General features: G+C 57.2%; 1 protein-coding gene across 1 annotated transcript; it reads left to right on the forward strand.

Moving 5' to 3' along the window:
- The first annotated feature begins 6,560 nt into the window (after positions 1 to 6,560).
- Positions 6,561 to 8,438, forward strand: LOC136558035 (homeobox protein SIX1). Its single transcript, XM_066552289.1, has 2 exons — positions 6,561 to 7,120; positions 8,150 to 8,438. The coding sequence occupies exons 1-2, from the start codon at positions 6,561 to 6,563 to the stop codon at positions 8,436 to 8,438; spliced, it is 849 nt and encodes a 282-aa protein (XP_066408386.1).
- Positions 8,439 to 16,834: the final 8,396 nt, after the last annotated feature.

Below are 16,834 nucleotides of genomic sequence, written 5' to 3' on the forward strand. Positions count from 1 at the left end.
TTTAAATAAGGGGTTTTTTTTTTCAGTTTTCCCGGTGTCCTGCGCCCCCGTCCTAGCCATCACCTAAGGCAGGGACAGACGGGACCTACCCCCGAGCTCTCCACCCCAGACATGTGCGGGGTCCGTGCGAGTACGGGTGGGTGTCACAGATGGGGATGGGTGTCACGGATGGGGGTGGGTGTCACGGATGCGGGTGGGGTGCAGGACCCGGGTGGGTGTCACAGATGCGGGTGGGTGTCACGGATGGGGGTGGGTGTCACGGATGCGGGTGGGTGTCACGGGTGCGGGTGGGGCGCAGGACCCGGGTGGGTGTCACGGATGCGGGTGGGTGTCACGGATGCGGGTGGGGCGCAGGACCCGGGTGAGTGTCATGGATGCGGGTGGGTGTCACGGATGCGGGTGGGGCGCAGGACCCGGGTGGGTCCGTGCACACAGGGAGGGCTGCGGCAGCGCTCACACGGCTCGCTGTGAGCACACAGGGGAGCACGGGCAGGGTGGCAGTGCCACTTGAGGAGCTCTATGGGACCGTGCCTTCGGGGGAGGGGGAGTGTCGCACACGCGGGTGGGGAGCGCCCACGGGTGGATTTTGGGGCGCGGGCACACGGAGGGGCGCAGGCGGGGGGTACACGCGTCGGCGGGAGCGCACAGGCGGCGTGTGACGGCGACACACGGGTGGGTGTCACAGCGCGGGTGCGGGCCCAGCTCAGCCCCGGCAGCCCGGGGGCATCGGCCGCGCTGGAGCCGCCTCCCCGAGCGCACGGCGCGGAGAAGGCGCCCGCGGTTTGTTTCGCTTCTGGAGTGACTCATTCCTGGCAGATGTGGCACCGCCGAGGTGCAGCGGGGACCCACCCACGCCCTCAGTACAAACACCCCACCCGTGCTGCTGCCTCCCCACGCAGGGCAGAGCCCGCGGGGAAGGGGCTGGATTTACCCCTCGCTGCTCTTCTGCCGGGGATTCATTCTCGCATCGCATCCGGCGCTGAGAGATTCAATTATGCGTTCCAAATATTATTCTGCCCCTCGCCCTCAGCACACCCTGGTCTCGCAGGGGCGCGGACGAAGCTGCCCACGCGTGTTGGGTCGCGCTGGGACATATCGAGCTGCGGGCCGAGGAGTGGCTGCAGAGGGGCAGCTGGGGTGTGTTTTTCTCCCACGGAGGAGCCGCATCCCGAGGGAACATCCAGCCGGCTGCAGAGGAGCAGCACCCGAACCCGCGGCACCCCCGCGCCTGGTTTGGCCGCAGCTTAATTCCTGCTGCAGCATTCTATTTTTTTAAAAATTTAAAAATTAAGAAAGAGGCAGAAGTTGCAGCTAACATTGCCCCGCGTTACGGCAAACGCTATTACGCTGGGAAAAGAGAGAAAAACAATGTCGGGAGAAAGCGAATCACAGCGCGAATACCGCGCGTCCCTGGGGGGATCCCAGCGCCCCTTTTCCCCCTCGGCGTGGGGGTCCCACCCTCGTGGGGTGGCTGCGGACCCACAGCGACACTGAGGGGCTTTGGGATGGTGAGAGCAGCTGGGGATGGAGGGGTGGGGGTCTCCCCCTTGGAATGGGGGGCTGCAGCTGGTGGGGGGAGCTGCGCACCCCCGGTACCCCAGGGCCGTGCCACGGACACGAACGCGCGGGGCAGAGGCGGCACAGCCCGTGCCGGCTGCAGGGAGAGCCGGCAAAGCTTCCGTGCAGAAAAGGAGTTAAACCCTGCCGTTGTCCTTTGATTTAGGAAATGGCTCATCCAATTCAGTTCCAAATTATTCAGGGGCAGGCTGCCTCGCTCGCTCCCTCTCTCCCCACACCAGCCCAAACATCTTGAAGTAATCAGCAGCTGAGAACGGAGACGTCCCCCTGGCATCTCAGGTTAAAGAAGGAGGTCCAGGAAAATGTGGTAGAGCCATTACAAGAAACCTGAGATGCATTCATCAGAGACTCCAATTGCCATCGCATTAGGATTGATTAGAGACCAGCAGTACCGTAATGACCCGGAAAGCGGGGCATACGGGGATTATTAATATCAGACTTCTCAAAGAAGGAAAAAAAAAGGGAAAGGGGAAAAAAAAAAAGCGAGAGGAAAAAACGGAGGAAAATAGGGAAGAAGCAGGAGGGAAAATTTAAAAAACCAAAGCACATCGCGGGGCTGCTGCTCGGATGCAGACTTACCTGAGAGCGCAGACACCGGCGAGCCACACCGACGAGAATTTATCGAACTTCTGGGAAGCAAAAGCAAACAAACATGGAAAAAAATCGCCTCTGGACCCCCTGAAATCGCCTGTTCCCATGCACGGCTCGCACAGAGACTCCCAGCGCTGCAGCCGCGGGCCGGGCGGGCCACGGTTCGGGGGTCCCGGGCGGGGGCTCCCCCTCCCGGGCCAAAGGACGCCGGTCCCCGGGCTGGCGACAGCAAGGACAAGTTAAAGAGCCACCAAAGAGGAGCAAGGAGACCTCGGTGGCTCGTCTCCTTCTCAGTTCCCTGCGCCAAAACAAATCAGCCCCTCCTGGTCTCGGTTTAAATGTAGCTCACTGGATAATTAACTCCATCTTTCCAGCCCTGCTTTAACTGTTTATTTAGTGTCACCCCGTATTACCATCACTAGCACTTTCCTCTGAACAGGAGGAGCTGGAGGGTTTCACCTCCCAAAAGGAAATTCTTCGTAGCTTAAAAGAATCAGCATCCAGGAGATACATTAGCGAAAAGGGAAGGGGGGAACGGGATCTGGGGGTCCCATGGCAAAAGCGGGAGGAAATAAGGGTGGAGGTGGGGGGGACAGGGACAGAAAAACGTATCGGCCCTCGAAGAGAAGAAAACAACGCGTGATCACCTCTAATCCTTTGAAAAATGTCCCGGTAAGTGCGCGAAGAAAGAGCCCTTTGTGCCCTGGGGATCGGCCACATCGGGAAGGCCTTATCCTCATCCTTATCCTCATCCTCCTCCTGCCCCAGCATCCCGGCCCTCCTCGGGCAGCCCCGGCCCGGCCTGACCCCGCGGGGTGCGGGGGGACCCCTCGGTGGCACCCCCGGGGCAGGGAGGCGGCCCCCGCCCCGCGGACAGCGGCTTTGTTTGTACAGGTGTCGGGAGGGCAATTTACTAACAAGTAATTAAAGGTCGCACCGGTCTGCAGGCGAGCCGGGCCAGAGGCTCCTGCGAGAGAAGAGCGCTGCATATGGAGCGGGGTTTGTTCTTCCTCATTAAAAAATAGAATAATAAAGGAGGGTGGGGGGGGGGGGGAGAGAGAGGGGGAGAAAGAAAATACAAATCCTTTATTGTTGGGGAATAAGCCGGGAAGCTGGCTGTCTCCCTGCGCCTCGCATTCGGCGGGGAAGGCGGCGCGGATCCGGTATCACGTTGCAGATCCTCACTCGAGATAACGAAATGCGATCTATTTTTCAGAACAGCAAGTGGATGGGAAAGGAGCCTCTACAACACAAACCTCATTGACTTAATGGGTCGGTTTTGGATTTCGCCTTCGAAATGTTCGGCGAGTGGCAGCGTTGTGTTTCTGCCCCGCCGGTTCCCAGCCTCCAGCCCCGGTTCTCATCCCGACGAGAAGCGGCTCCCAAAAACCCGCTGCTGGTTTTATTTTGTTGCGCTATTTGCTTCCTCTAGACCCTCGCACTTATAGGAAAAAAAAATTAAATTTTACTTTTGACTGGGGAAGAGCTTTATTTGTAAGCTCGGAAGGAAATGGGGGATGTATTTGGTTTACTTTTTTTTTCTGCTTTGTTTTGATTTTCTGGCGAAATCGAGGAAAAACCCGCAGCGCGTTGCGTGGGCTCCATCTTCATCCCCGCCCTGCATTGTACAAATACATCGAATAAACAAGGGAATAAATGAATCTCCCGCACAAACAGAGCCGATGGGTGCCCGGGCAATGGGGGCGAGCAGCGGAGGCCCCCTCGCTCGGCCGCCACCTCTCCGCGGGCGCGGAGGGGCCAGGCCCCGGCGGCGGGGGCAGCCCGGGGAGCTCCGGCCGGGCGGGGAGCGGGGTGGTGCTGCCCGGAGATGCTGCCCGGAGATGCTGCCCGGTGATGCTGCCCGGTGATGCTGCCCGGTGATGCTGCCCCGACATGCTGCCGGGCTGCTCCTGCTCCACCGGCAAAGGAAGCACCGAGAGGGGCCGGCGGCAGCTCTATGCCGTTGTCTTGATCGGTGGCTTTTTTGCTTATTTTTGCTTATTTTATTTGCTTCCTTGTTTATTTTTTTTTTTTTGAGCGGCTCGAAACTCTCATTTTTGTTGTTGCTTTTGTGATTTTTTTCAAGGGTTAAATGGGACGGGGTGTTCTCGAAATACATTTGCCTCTTCCTGTGGTTCAAAGTGAAAGGTTCCCAATTTTTAGGAAAACCAACCCCGGAGCCTTAACGAACATTGATGTTCAGCGGTCCTTGCTTGCAGCAACTCCCAGGTAGACCCCGGCGGGTCTGTTCCCTCCTATTGTGAATTTTGATGACAGGGGAGAATAAAGTCCCGCTCAAGAATCGCGAGGAAGCCTCCGCTCAGCCCTCGCCCGTGTCTGTCAGCTCTTCCGCCGGCCGCATCGGGATAATTTGCTTATTCCCAGCAAGAGCGGTGTTTGTTTTGGTCGGCCTTTTACAGGAAGAAAAAAAAAAAAAGAAAAAAAAGAGAACAACAAAAAAAAAAGGAGAACTGTGAGGGCAAGAGAAGCCCGCTCTCGTTACAATGCCCAGGGGCTTCCCCAGCCCCGCGTTGCGTTTGTCTCCTCCTCATCCAGAAGTTACAAACCCTCAGGTCCGAGCTCTTCCCCAGCTGAGCCCCTCACTAGAAAGAAGAAAATAAAATTTAAAATTAATAACAATAGAAATGAGGGATGGGGGAACCCAGCCCTAGGCTGGGCAGGGCGCTGCTCCTCCAGGACGCGGCCGCGGGCGAGCCCATGCCTTATAATTCTGCGCACTTGCTCCAGACTTTAGGGTATTAGTTGATTTTAGAGCCGGGTTTAAGGCTCCGTTCCGGTCCCCACACAGCTGCCTTGTCAATAAGGATCTGTTCCAAGTAGACATTCCTTCTGGGAGGACATTGCAGCTCTTTAAGACTTCATCTGCAACATCATAAGTACTAAAATAAAATGGCAAGGGAAAATTACCAGACACATGGTCATGGGATATGGAAGCGCCCTGACTCCAGCGGACATAGTACAGTCGCTGTACAGACTGGGTGGCAGGGGCTTAATTTAAACAGCACCGAGACGCGAAGTACGTGGGAAAAACAACAATCCGGATTTAGGAAAATATCGGCCTTTCCCACGTCGTGGAGCGGGCAGGGAATGGCAGGGAATGGGCAGGGAATGGGCAGGGAGCGCCCCGGCTCCGAGCCCCGCGGCCGGGAGTGGGCTCCCCTTCCCTTGGAGCAGTGAACGCAAATAAATCCGACTTGGTAGGTCAAATAAATCCGACTGTCTTAGTGAGGACAAACAGGTTTTAAAGAGCCCCGCGATGGCTCTTAGCACCCGCGGAACGAACTCATTCCTGAATCCAAAGCGATCTGGAGTGTGCTTAAAATACGGGCTTCGACTTATCTAATCAAAGATAAATACAGCCATAAAGACACCCCCAACCCCCCCGCGCCCTGCCCTTATCTCACCGCATTGTCCTCACCTCCCTGCTGACAATAGATTATCTTTGCTTAGGGAGCCTAATTGTTTTCTAATTTTTTAAATAATTGCTTTCGAGCGGGGGTGTGCAAACGAGGATTAGGCTAATTAAAGCGCCGCCGGTGGGTGCAGCGCTGCTGCCCTCGGTCTGCTCGGGGCTGTCCCGACCCGCCGGGTCCCCCCCGGGCGAGCTGGGCAGAGCGAGGAGCAGGAAGGGCCCCGCGCATTATTCAGCTCCTCACCAAAGCATTATTGCATTATTTATTCATCCCCAGCTCGAAGGTAATTAAATACTTCGGGCTGCTTTGGCAGCGGACGGCGAGCGGGCTGGCGGGGGGGGGCAGGAGTTTTGGGGCGGAAAAAAAAAAAGATGGAAGAAAGAAAGAAAGAAGGACAAGAGTCCGCCGGCAGCGGCTTCCCCGGGGATGCGCCCGGGGGCGGCGGCGCTCGCTCCCCCCGCGGCCGCACCCGCGCAGAGGCGGCGGCGGGAGGGACGCGCAGCCGCGGCCGGGGCCGTGTCCGGGGCCGTGTCCCCGCCGCCAGGCCCCGCCCGCCCGTGCCGAGGCTCTGCCCGCCGGGCCGGGCTGGGCTGGGCTGGGCTGGGCTGTCCGGGCTGGGCCGGGCCGGGCCGGGGGTGCCCAATCAGCGCGGCGCGGGGGCTCGGGCGCTTTAAGCGCGGCGGCGGCGGAGCGGGGACAAAGTTCCCCCCGGCGCCGCGACGAGCATCCCCGCTCGCCCCACACACCGCCTTCGGCTGCCGCAGCGCCTCCCCGCTCTGGGGCCGGCACCGGGACCGGCACCGGGATCGGGATCAGCACCGGGCCCGGGCCCGGCGGGCGCCTACCCCGCGCCCCTCCGCCGCCGCGCTCCCGCGGGGTGCCCGTCGCCTCCTCCTCGTCGTCCTCCTCCTCCTCCTCTTTCTCCTCGTCGTCCTGCGGCCGCCGCCGCGCTCGGCCATGTCGATGCTGCCGTCGTTTGGCTTCACGCAGGAGCAGGTCGCCTGCGTCTGCGAGGTGCTGCAGCAAGGGGGGAACCTGGAGAGGCTGGGCCGCTTCCTCTGGTCGCTGCCGGCCTGCGACCACCTGCACAAGAACGAGAGCGTCCTCAAGGCCAAGGCGGTGGTGGCCTTCCACCGCGGCAACTTCCGCGAGCTCTACAAGATCCTGGAGAGCCACCAGTTCTCCCCCCACAACCACCCCAAGCTGCAGCAGCTCTGGCTGAAGGCGCACTACGTGGAAGCCGAGAAGCTGCGGGGCAGACCCTTGGGCGCCGTCGGCAAATACCGCGTCCGCCGAAAATTCCCTTTGCCCCGCACCATCTGGGACGGCGAGGAAACCAGCTACTGCTTCAAGGAGAAATCCCGGGGCGTGCTGCGGGAATGGTACGCCCACAACCCCTACCCGTCCCCCCGGGAGAAGCGGGAGTTGGCGGAAGCCACCGGTCTCACCACCACCCAGGTCAGCAACTGGTTCAAGAACAGAAGGCAACGGGACCGAGCGGCGGAGGCGAAGGAAAGGTACGTGCCACCCTCCGATCCCCGCTTTCCCCCTGCTCCACCGTGCGGGGGGCGTTTGGGAACCCCGGGAGCTGCTCCGGGAGCGCGGCGAGTACGCGGAGCCGGATGGGATAGGAGCGACGAAAACACACGGTTCCCTTCAAATCCTCCCCCCCCTTTTTTTTTTCTTTTTTTTTTTCTTTTTTTTTCTTTCTTTTTTTTTTTTTTTTTTTTTCCTCGTGAACCGCGTTCCCTTTTCCCCTTCCGTGGAAACCCAAAAGGGTTTTTCACTCGACCTCACCTGCCCTGGGGGAGCAAGGAGCCCCCACCGTCCTGTTCCAGGCCGCTCGGCCGCCTTTGTTTGCTGCCTGCCCTCCCGAGCGAACCGGGAGCGATGCGGAGCCGCAGCCTCCGGGAAGCGCTCGGGATGCCGGGTCCTGTGTGGCCGGGGGTCGGGCAGGGCAGCTCTGGAGCTCGGAGGAGGGAGATGCAGCTCCGGGATGGCGAGGTGGGGGAAAGCAGACCGGGATGAGGACGCGCTGGCCGGGCCGGGCCGCCGCCCGTAGCGGGGCCACCCCGGCAGGCGACGCGGTGGCCTCGGTGCGAGGCGGCCGCTCGGCCCGGGGAGACAGAGAGCACAGAGAACATCTCCTTCAGCCACCGAGCCTCCTGGAGAAAACCCCGCAGCCAGCTCGTCCCCGGGCCGCACTTTCATTTTTGATTAAAAAGAAAGAAAAACCGCCCTTCAAAAAAATCCCTTCCTCCAATTTTGCCTCCTCACCTAAATTAACGGGCTGTTCGGTGTATTTATTTGTAGGAAGGGTAAAAGAAATAGGGACGATCCGTTATGAAATTATTAGGATTATTTTTCCCCCCCTTGAGAAGCATCTGCTCCCACGCTGGAACTAAACGCGAAGGATTTATGGTGGGCATTAGCACAATGCCCATCCCCGCCGCCTCGTGCCCGCCCTAACATCCCCGTCCTAGGATTATATATACAATTTCTTTTTTTTTTCTTTTTTCTTTTTTTTTTTTTTTGCCTCTCCGCAGAGAGAACACGGAAAACAACAACGCGGCCACCAACAAACCGAACCAACTCTCGCCTCTGGATGGGAGCAAACCCCTCATGTCCAGCTCCGAGGAAGAGTTTTCTCCTCCCCAAAGCCCGGATCAGAACTCGGTCCTGCTCTTGCAGGGGAACCTCAGCCACGCCAGGAGCTCCGGCTATTCCCTGAGCGGCTTAGCTGCATCCCAGACCCCGCACAGCCTCCAAGGCCACCAGCTCCAGGACTCGCTGCTGGGACCCCTCACGTCCAGCCTGGTGGATCTGGGATCCTAAAGGCCCTCGGCAGGCCGCCGGAGGATCGGGAGAGGAGGTTCTGCTCGGGGACAGAGGCTCTGGGTTGTACATAGAGGACAGCACCCGGTTTTACAGGTCACCCGCTGATTGCTAACGGGACTCTCGTCTCTTTTCACACAGCCCCACATCGGCTCTTGCTCCAGTTCCCCCTCAGCGTCTCCCACTATCACCACGATTTTTTAATTATGTTTTTTTTCCACATAGCCAAACGCAGAGAGCGGCAATAACCCTCATCAGCTCTTCGAGTTCAAACGAGTTGGTCCCAACGGGAATTACAAAAAAAAAAAAAAAAAAAAAAAAAAAAAAAGGGGGAAAAGAAAAAAGAAAATAAAATCCCGACCCCTGCTCCCTGCTGGATCCGATTGTACCCAAACAAATGCCAGCGCCGCGGGCGCGGTGGGGCAGGGTCGGCCGGCACATCCCTGCTGCTGCCTGGCCCGGTCCCCGAGGAGCCGAGACGGGGACAGAGGGAGAGAACCGCTGTACTGAGCCCTGTGGCGGAGTGGGAGGAGGGAGGGGAATTTACGTTTACATTTTTCATATTTAGCCTTACCAAAAAGATTTCGATGTAGTTTAAATTAAAAAAAAAAAAAAAGAAAAGAAAAAAAAAAGAAGAAAAAATACAGAAAAAAAAAAAAAAAGAAAGAAAAAGGAGTGAAAAAATATATCAAAAGCTGCAGTATTAGAGTTTTACCAAGTGCCTGTGTCTGACCGCGGCCGTGCGAGGCAGATACTGAGTGGGCTCCCGTGGACCCGCGTCCCCCACTTTTCTCCTCTTCGGTGGTGAAATGCATCGATGTGGCTAAAAATTAGGATAATAATAGTAATAATAAAAGTCGACGGCCATTTCCTCCTAAAGTGCCCCGCCAGTTCCCCGTTGCCTTCTCCCGTCTGTGCCCGCTCGCCGCCTCCTTCCTCCGGCTTGCAGAGAGCCCGCGGATGACGCTGCCTGTCTCGAGTATTTGTTACCAAAAATCGCATGTGCTTTCGGGTTTATTTTCTATTGTACCTAAACAGTCTAAATTAAACAACGCTGATGGCAGAACACCCAGGCTGCGCTTTTCTTTGCAGGGGCGAGCCCGTGCCCCTCTGCCCGCCCTCGCCCCCTCCCCACGGGCTGCAGAGGAGCTTCGGGGGAGCCGGTGCCTTGGTAAGGGGGCAAGGACGGGGACAGAGGAGCCGTAGAGCCGGCTGTGCCCCGAGGCAGCCGGGCACCCGGCCGGGAGGGAGCGCCTGGCCCCGCCGCCCGCCCCGTCGGGGCCTCGCCGGTGCCGGTCCTCCCTGTTAGCGTTTTGCATCATTAATTGCGTGTTTATTTAAGTCTCCGCCGTGTTTGTGCTCGGGGTCTTGGGCCATGGAGAAATGTCACCCTCTGCAGGAGGGTCTCGCCCGGCCGGAGCGCTGCGCGTCCCTCCCGCTCCATCCCCAGCTCCAGAGCCCCTCGGGGATCCCCACCCGCGGCCGGACGGGGCAGCGGCTCCGTGCCCAGCCTCGCCCCCCGGGCTCCGGGGACAGAGGGGGGAGCCGGGATGGGGCTCTGGGATGGGTTCCCTGCTCCCTCCGGACGGGCCCCGGCCGCCCCTCAGCGGATCCCACCGGGCTTTCTGTGCCCACGGAGCTTTGGGGGGCATGGCCGGGGCAGGGGGAACCTCCCGTCCGGGCGGGCACCGCGTGGGACCCAGGGCACAGGGCGCAAATGCCGCGCACGGGCGCGCAAACCGCGCGGGTTTCCTCTGTGGAGCCGGGGCAAGAGCCGCAATTGTGGGGGGAGCACGGAGCCTCCTCTCTGTGTGCGCAGCGACCCCGAGCTCGGCTGCCCGGCCGGGCAAGGGGACAGGAGGTGGGTCTGCCTGACCCGCCGGGACCGTAGGGGACAGGACAGGACGGGACAGGACGGTGCCCCCGCTCCGGGCTCGCCCTCTTGTCCCTTTCTGGGGCTTTTCATCACCTTCCGGGGGTCTCATCCAGTTCCACAAAGCAGCGCAGCCGCTCCCATCCCTCGGGCAGAAAAGGGGAACCCCCGGGGAAATGCAGGATGTTTGTGGGGTCAGCAGCTTGGGGCTGTACGCCTGGAGGATGGATAAACTCCAGCTCCGTTTTTTTCCCAAACCGCGGGCTCAGTGAAGAGGAAGGATAAATATTGCCCGGGGCTGCAGCCCTGCGCGGCGGGAAAGCCAAGCAAGGACTCGCAAACCAGGAGGTATTTTCAAAGCAACCAGCTCAAAGGCGCTTCCTGCGTGTAGGCAGGCACAGTCGAAGGCTGGGGAAGGTGCCATGGGATGCTCCCCTTGCCCAAATCCCCCTTTCCAGCACATACCTGCAGCCCGGGGATGATCTCAGGTCCCCCAGCCTCAGAGCCCTACCCACCCCCTGCTCTCCATTTCCAAAAGGGAGAGGGATGAGGTTGGCAACAGGTGGGAGGTGGAAAGGAGGGGTGGAGGGTGCTGAGGGCATCCCCTTGGAAAGAACTCCCTGGCCAGCCGTCAGGTAGGAGCAGGGAGGCCCTGGAGCTGAGCCAGGCACAGGTTGCTGAGCTCTCCTGACCTCGCAGCAAGCTTTTCACAGCAGAGCCAGCCTGGGGAGCAGCCTCAGGCTCTTTCTCACTAAGGTCTGCTTTTGTTTCCACCAGCAGGAAGGAGTTAATTCGCCCCCCCAGTCCCGTTCACCCCCCAGGACAGATTTCACACTATGTCCAGGTCAGCCAAAAAAGGGGAGGAAACAGAACAGCAGAATGATTAATTCTACCTGCTTTTCCCATGAGTGATCACCTGCTTTCGGGGTCATGAATAGCAGGTAGCTCTCTCCGTCTCCAGCTCTGAGAGCCTCATTTGTTTGGTGACAGCTGAGTGACAAGACCTGAAATCCGAGCCCTCAACTTTGCCTGATGTGTGGATAAAACCCTGGATGTTCCCTCAAACATTTCAGGAAATGAAAGTTGTAACGCGATCCCTCGTGCGCCCACATCTCCCCCAGCAACACACAAAAGCTCAAAGGAACCTTCTCGGATTAAATTCAGCCTGGAGAGGATGGAAGGAAAATGGAGAGCAGGCTGAGAAAGCTGGAACTGGCAGGCTTTTCTTCAGCACTTATTGGAAATGTCTGTCCAAAGCAGGGATTTAGAAAGGTCACCTCCACCGTAAGCGCTTCTTCCTCTGCCGGAGTCAGACGGGCAGCCTGGTGCTCCCCAGCCCATCCCTGCCTCTGGGACAGCCTGGGGAGGGCTGTGGGGTACACTTGGATTCCCCAAGCAGGAAATTCAGTGCATAAAAGCAAATACCCAAGGAGAAAGGCAGCCAGCCCCCTGCTCTCTCCTTGTTTGATTTCCTGGGTCACGCTGAGCCAGCGCTGTCCTGTCCCCAGACCACAGCTCTGCTCTGCCCTGTCCTGCTGCAGCTCCTGCCACTCCCCTTCCCCACCAGCCCCCCAAGTCCCACTCTCTGCCCCCACAATCCTGGGCCATGTGCTGGCAAATCCTCCACAGAAGCTGCTGGGGAGGAGTGGATGCTCGCTCAGCCCGTGGATTTAAATCCAACATTTCCAGGCCTGGCTCCCTAAAGCTTGCACATCCCCAGCTGCAATTCCAGGATCCCAGAGCCAAAATGTGGCACATTTGTGCTCTGTGTCTTTGCAAACCAGGCCTGAACGGCCAGAAAGTCAAAGTTTCATTTTTAGCACACGGGTTTGGGGATGTCAGCACCTGGAATGAGTCCAGGTGTGTGGTGCTGTCAGGATTAGGCCAGGGCATCCCAACCCCCTCTCTCCTGGGGACGTGGTTTGATGGAGCTGCCTGTCACTAGGCAGCCAGTGGCTGCTTCTGCTGTTATCCAGCCTGAAGATAAAGCACTATTTAACAATTGTTTAACTATTCCTGGAGTGCTTCAGGATCTGCAGGCTCTGTAAAAGAAACAGCACACGCCCCGAGATAACTCTTCACCTCTGAGCTTCTCCCTTGCTCTTGCTTTTCTCCACTCATGAATGCAGCTCATCAATGCTGCACAGGTGGAAAATCTCTCTGTCTGCCCACCCAATGTGCTTTGCTGTCAGTGATTTTGCACCCAAGGAAGAGCTTGCAGAGGGGTGACACTGCTGGATGTTGGTCTCTGTACAAGGAGCCTTCAGGGCAGGTGCTGCAGCCTGCCCCATGTCATGGACAGCAGCAGAACACGGAATTTACACACCCAGGCTGTGGCAATCCGTGTCCAAGGGTGGATTTTGCTGTTCCTGCTGGGGCTGAGGCTGTCAGGCTTTCTGAGGGCACCAGGTGCTGTGTGGGGAGGGCAGAGGTGGCCGAGGCCGGATCTGCAGAGCTTGGGGGCAGAGCACGGAGTAACCCGAGACTCTGCCATCTTTCCCAGCTGCATGTGGACACAGCTTTAAATATGGAAATGAAGGAAAATTTGCTTTAATCTTCAGGCAGAGAGAGCAAATTACCAGGCTCCCCAGAGGTTTTTAGTGCTCACCCCAAGTGCAGCCTCATGCTGCCTGAAGGAGGGCACCAGGCTGAGCCCCCATCCCCTGCCACCCTGTCTGCCCTTCCAGCTGGACTTTTCACCAAGGGCAGGAACATTCCCTCTCTCCCTGTGGTTTGTAGTGCTCATCCACATCTCCTCAAGTTTTAAACAGAGGCTGAACTTTCTCTGAAGCATATAATCCCAATCCTAATAATGAGGTTAAAGAGGCAGATTTAGTTCAATTACGGTTTCCTGTTTTCATTTGTCCAGTGCTTTTGGAAAATACCTCTGTGGGCAGAGTGACTCCTCATCCCTGTTTCAGCTTCTCATCCACAGCCCAGCTCTGCAGGGATAGAGATGCTCTGGTATCTGCTCAGACTCAGATGAATTTCAGCTGTGGTAGAGAAGCTACGGGAAATCCTCATGCCTGCATCTCAGGATGGAAAAAAAGGGGAAAATTCTTCTTTTTCTGACTTCAGGATGGAAAAGCTTTTAAGATAATAGCTGGAGCATGGGTCAGCCCTGTTTTACAGGAGGGAAACTGAGACCTGGGGAGATGACAGAGCTGCTGAAGGTCAGAGCAAGGGCAGGTGATGGGGTGGGGAGGATGGCTGGTGCTCTGCACTCCCACACTGCCTCCCTTTATAGTCCCCATAATAAGTCACTGCAACTTATCATTATGTAACACAATATTCCTAATACGAGACAAAACCAATTGACTAAAACACAATGCCAAATGAGGCTTGTGGCTAGCACTCCCTGAAGAAATTGTCTCTTTTCTAGAACTGAAAAAAAAAAGCAACAAATAAACTCCACACCAAAAAAAAAAAAAGAAAAAAAAAAAAAAAAAAGAAAAAAAAACCAACAAAAAATCCCCCCAAAAAACCCTCCAAGCAAATTAGGAACAATTGAAAAATGAAATCACATCTGCAAACTATCAGAGTGTTTCTCCTGAGCCCCAAAGGGAGCCTGTGTCCCCCCAGCCCTGTTCCCACTGCCCTGGTGGGGTGCTGGGTGTCACAGGGACCTGCAGCTCTGTCCAGGAGGGCACAGGAGGGATTTTGTGGCAGTGCCAGGGATGCTGGCAGACACAGCCTTTGTGCAGCTTCATTCAACAGAAGGGCAGCATCATCCTAGAGCAAATCAGAGATGTGTTTAGGGAATTCAGATCTCTCTATGAGAGGTGGCAGGGGAACACGAAGAGAAAGAGTTCAGGAGGGAGATAACTCATTTTATAGACTGCTGTTCCCTTCCTGGGAGCCCTCCTAGGCTGGGCAGAGGCACTGGCACAAAGGAAGTGCAGAACCTACCAGGAATCCTGCTTGGCTCTCCATGGCCAGCAGCTGCCCCCCCCCCCCAGCAGGGCTTTGCTGCAGGAGCAGCCCCAAGGGGAGCAGGAGCTGGGAATGCTGTGCAGGCTCAGCAGTGCCCATTGCAGGGACAGCTCTGTCCCCTGTTGTGGTGGCCTCCAGCCCTGCTGGCAAACAGGACCCCTGGGCGTTTGCAGCACGTGCCCTTCCCTGTGGATCTGGGCTGGGGGTGCTCTGCCCTGCTCCAACCACCCTGGTGAGCTCTGCTGCGTGAGCAGTGGGGGAAGGACATGAAGGACATGGCTGGGACACACGTCCCTGCTGCCCTGTGGGACAGGACAGGCTGGAGCCTGAGCCTGGAGGGATCCCCCAGCCCTGGAAGTGTCCAGGGCCAGGCTGGATGGGGCTCTGAGCAAGCTGGTGGAGTGGAAGGTGGCTCTGCCCATGGGATGGTCTTTAAAGTCCCTTCCAACCCAAACCATTCCACATTTCTGTGATTTCATGGATTTCTATTTTTAGAGGCAACTTCTCCACGAGCCAAGGAGAAGCTGATGGGGAAGTGGGATTATTTTTTGGGAGGGAACAGCACAGGGGATGCTGAAGCTGTGCTATTCCCAGGAGACACAGTGCCTGCTGGAGCGGACAGACACACAGAGCAACAGGCTGGCCAAGAGGCTGATGCCCCCTGGGGCTGCACCAGCTGTATCTGTCACCCCTGTTCCCCTGTTATCTGTCACCCTTGTGTGCAGGATCTGCTGCTGAGCCCCCCAGGCCCCAAGGGTGACTTGGACTGGGTTCAAAAAGCCCCCAGGAGGGCAAAGACAAAGCAGGGCTCGAAGATGGGGAACTGCAGGAGGCTTGCTCAGAGACCCCCATGTCTGCTCTGCCTCTGAGCTCCCCAGCAGGCAGGGCTGGGCTGGAGGAGAGCTTTAGCAACAGGATTTGGGGGCTCTCTGCTGGCCTGTGTGACTTCATCACCCCACAGGAGCTTGGGACAGTGGTTGGCCAAAGCCTGTGATGGTCATGGTGAGGATGGTGAGCAGCTGGTCACCCCCAGCACCCCACTCCAGCCTGCTCCCACTCAGGGCTGAACCCAAGACTAGCTGGGAGGTTTTGGGATGGAGGAGAAGCAAGCCCCTACATGGTGATGACTTTCAGGGAGGTGTTTAGCACCTTGATCCTTGCCAAGTGTCCAACCAGCTCATCACAGCGGTCCCTTCTGGTTGATGGATGTGTTGAATTTGCTAATCTACCCTAGATAAGAAAAAGAGGCGATGTTGCACGATCTGAAAGCACCAGTACAAGGGGGATTCGTTAAAATCCTCCAAACCAGAAGGAAAAGAGGCAAAAGGAGCCAAAATCTGTGAATAAGACTGAGACATAACACATTTCCCCAGCAAAGGGGAGTGCAAGGTGGACACCACAGTGGCTCTGCAGCAGCTGCAGGGTCAACTTCAAACACAAAACACATTTTGTGCCACTCTTTCCACGACTCATGGAACCACAGCAGTGCTGCTACAAAGTCCCTGCCACTAACATCCTCCTGATCCCTGGAGAAAATGATCTTCCCTCTCCTTTCTGCAGCAAGGAAATGTTTTATTCAGGGAACTGCTAAATGATGAAAGTCTTGGGGACAAGATACTGAAAAACAGAGAGAGAAGAGAAGAGAGGAGAGAGGAGAGGAGAGGAGAGGAGAGGAGAGGAGAGGAGAGGAGAGGAGAGGAGAGGAGAGGAGAGGAGAGGAGAGGAGAGGAGAGGAGAGGAGAGGAGAGGAGAGGAGAGGAGAGGAGAGGAGAGGAGAGGAGAGGAGAGAAGAGAAGAGAAGAGAAGAGAAGAGAAGAGAAGAGAAGAGAAGAGAAGAGAAGAGAAGAGAAGAGAAGAGAAGAGAAGAGAAGAGAAGAGAAGAGAAGAGAAGAGAAGAGAAGAGAAGAGAAGAGAAGAGAAGAGAAGAGAAGAGAAGAGAAGAGAAGAGAAGAGAAGAGAAGAGAAGAGAAGAGAAGAGAAGAGAAGAGAAAACCACCCACTGGTGGGGGAGGTTAACCAACTTCCACAGCAAATGAAAGGAGAAGGAGATGGAGTTTTGTTTCCTAAAGGACATTTCCTAAAGGACAAACCCTGACTTGCACGGTGATTTTTTTGTGTGCCATGCCCCAGCAGCCTCCCAGAAACCCAGCAAGGGTGTCCCAGGGGTGCACTCAGCCCCTGCCACTGCCACAGCAGGGACTGTCCTGGCACAGAGCATGGCATGGATGGGGTGGCACTGCAGGATGGGCTGGCTGTCTCTGCATGCCCTGAATCCGGCTCTGCATCCCCCTGGGCTGCTCTGGATGACGTTTTGGGGGCTTGGCTTTGTCCAGGACGCCTCTCTGTCCTCATCCCCCGCCTCTGCCAGGGTTCTGTAGCCGCTGGTGGAGGCAGGGAAAGCGATATCCTGAATATTGTAGATATATCCTCCTGCCTGTGCGAGCGGAGAGCAGGTGCCCACGCAGCTGCCAGGTTTGAAAGAGGAGCTGGCAGGAGGGGAAGAGGCCAAAATGGGTGTGCCCAGGGAGGGGGAAATCACATCCATCCCAAACAGGGACCCGTCCCATCCTCGAACTCAGCAGGACCATAG

This window comes from Molothrus aeneus, chromosome 6, assembly GCF_037042795.1.
Source record: "Molothrus aeneus isolate 106 chromosome 6, BPBGC_Maene_1.0, whole genome shotgun sequence".
NCBI lineage: Eukaryota > Metazoa > Chordata > Aves > Passeriformes > Icteridae > Molothrus > Molothrus aeneus.

Bases quoted from the DNA above. Each gene is read 5' to 3' on its own strand.
- LOC136558035 (XM_066552289.1), top strand. From the start codon at position 6,561: ATGTCGATGCTGCCGTCGTTTGGCTTCACGCAGGAGCAGGTCGCCTGC. The intron at 7,121-8,149 runs GTACGTGCCACC...GCCTCTCCGCAG, and splicing joins GCGGCGGAGGCGAAGGAAAG to AGAGAACACGGAAAACAACA.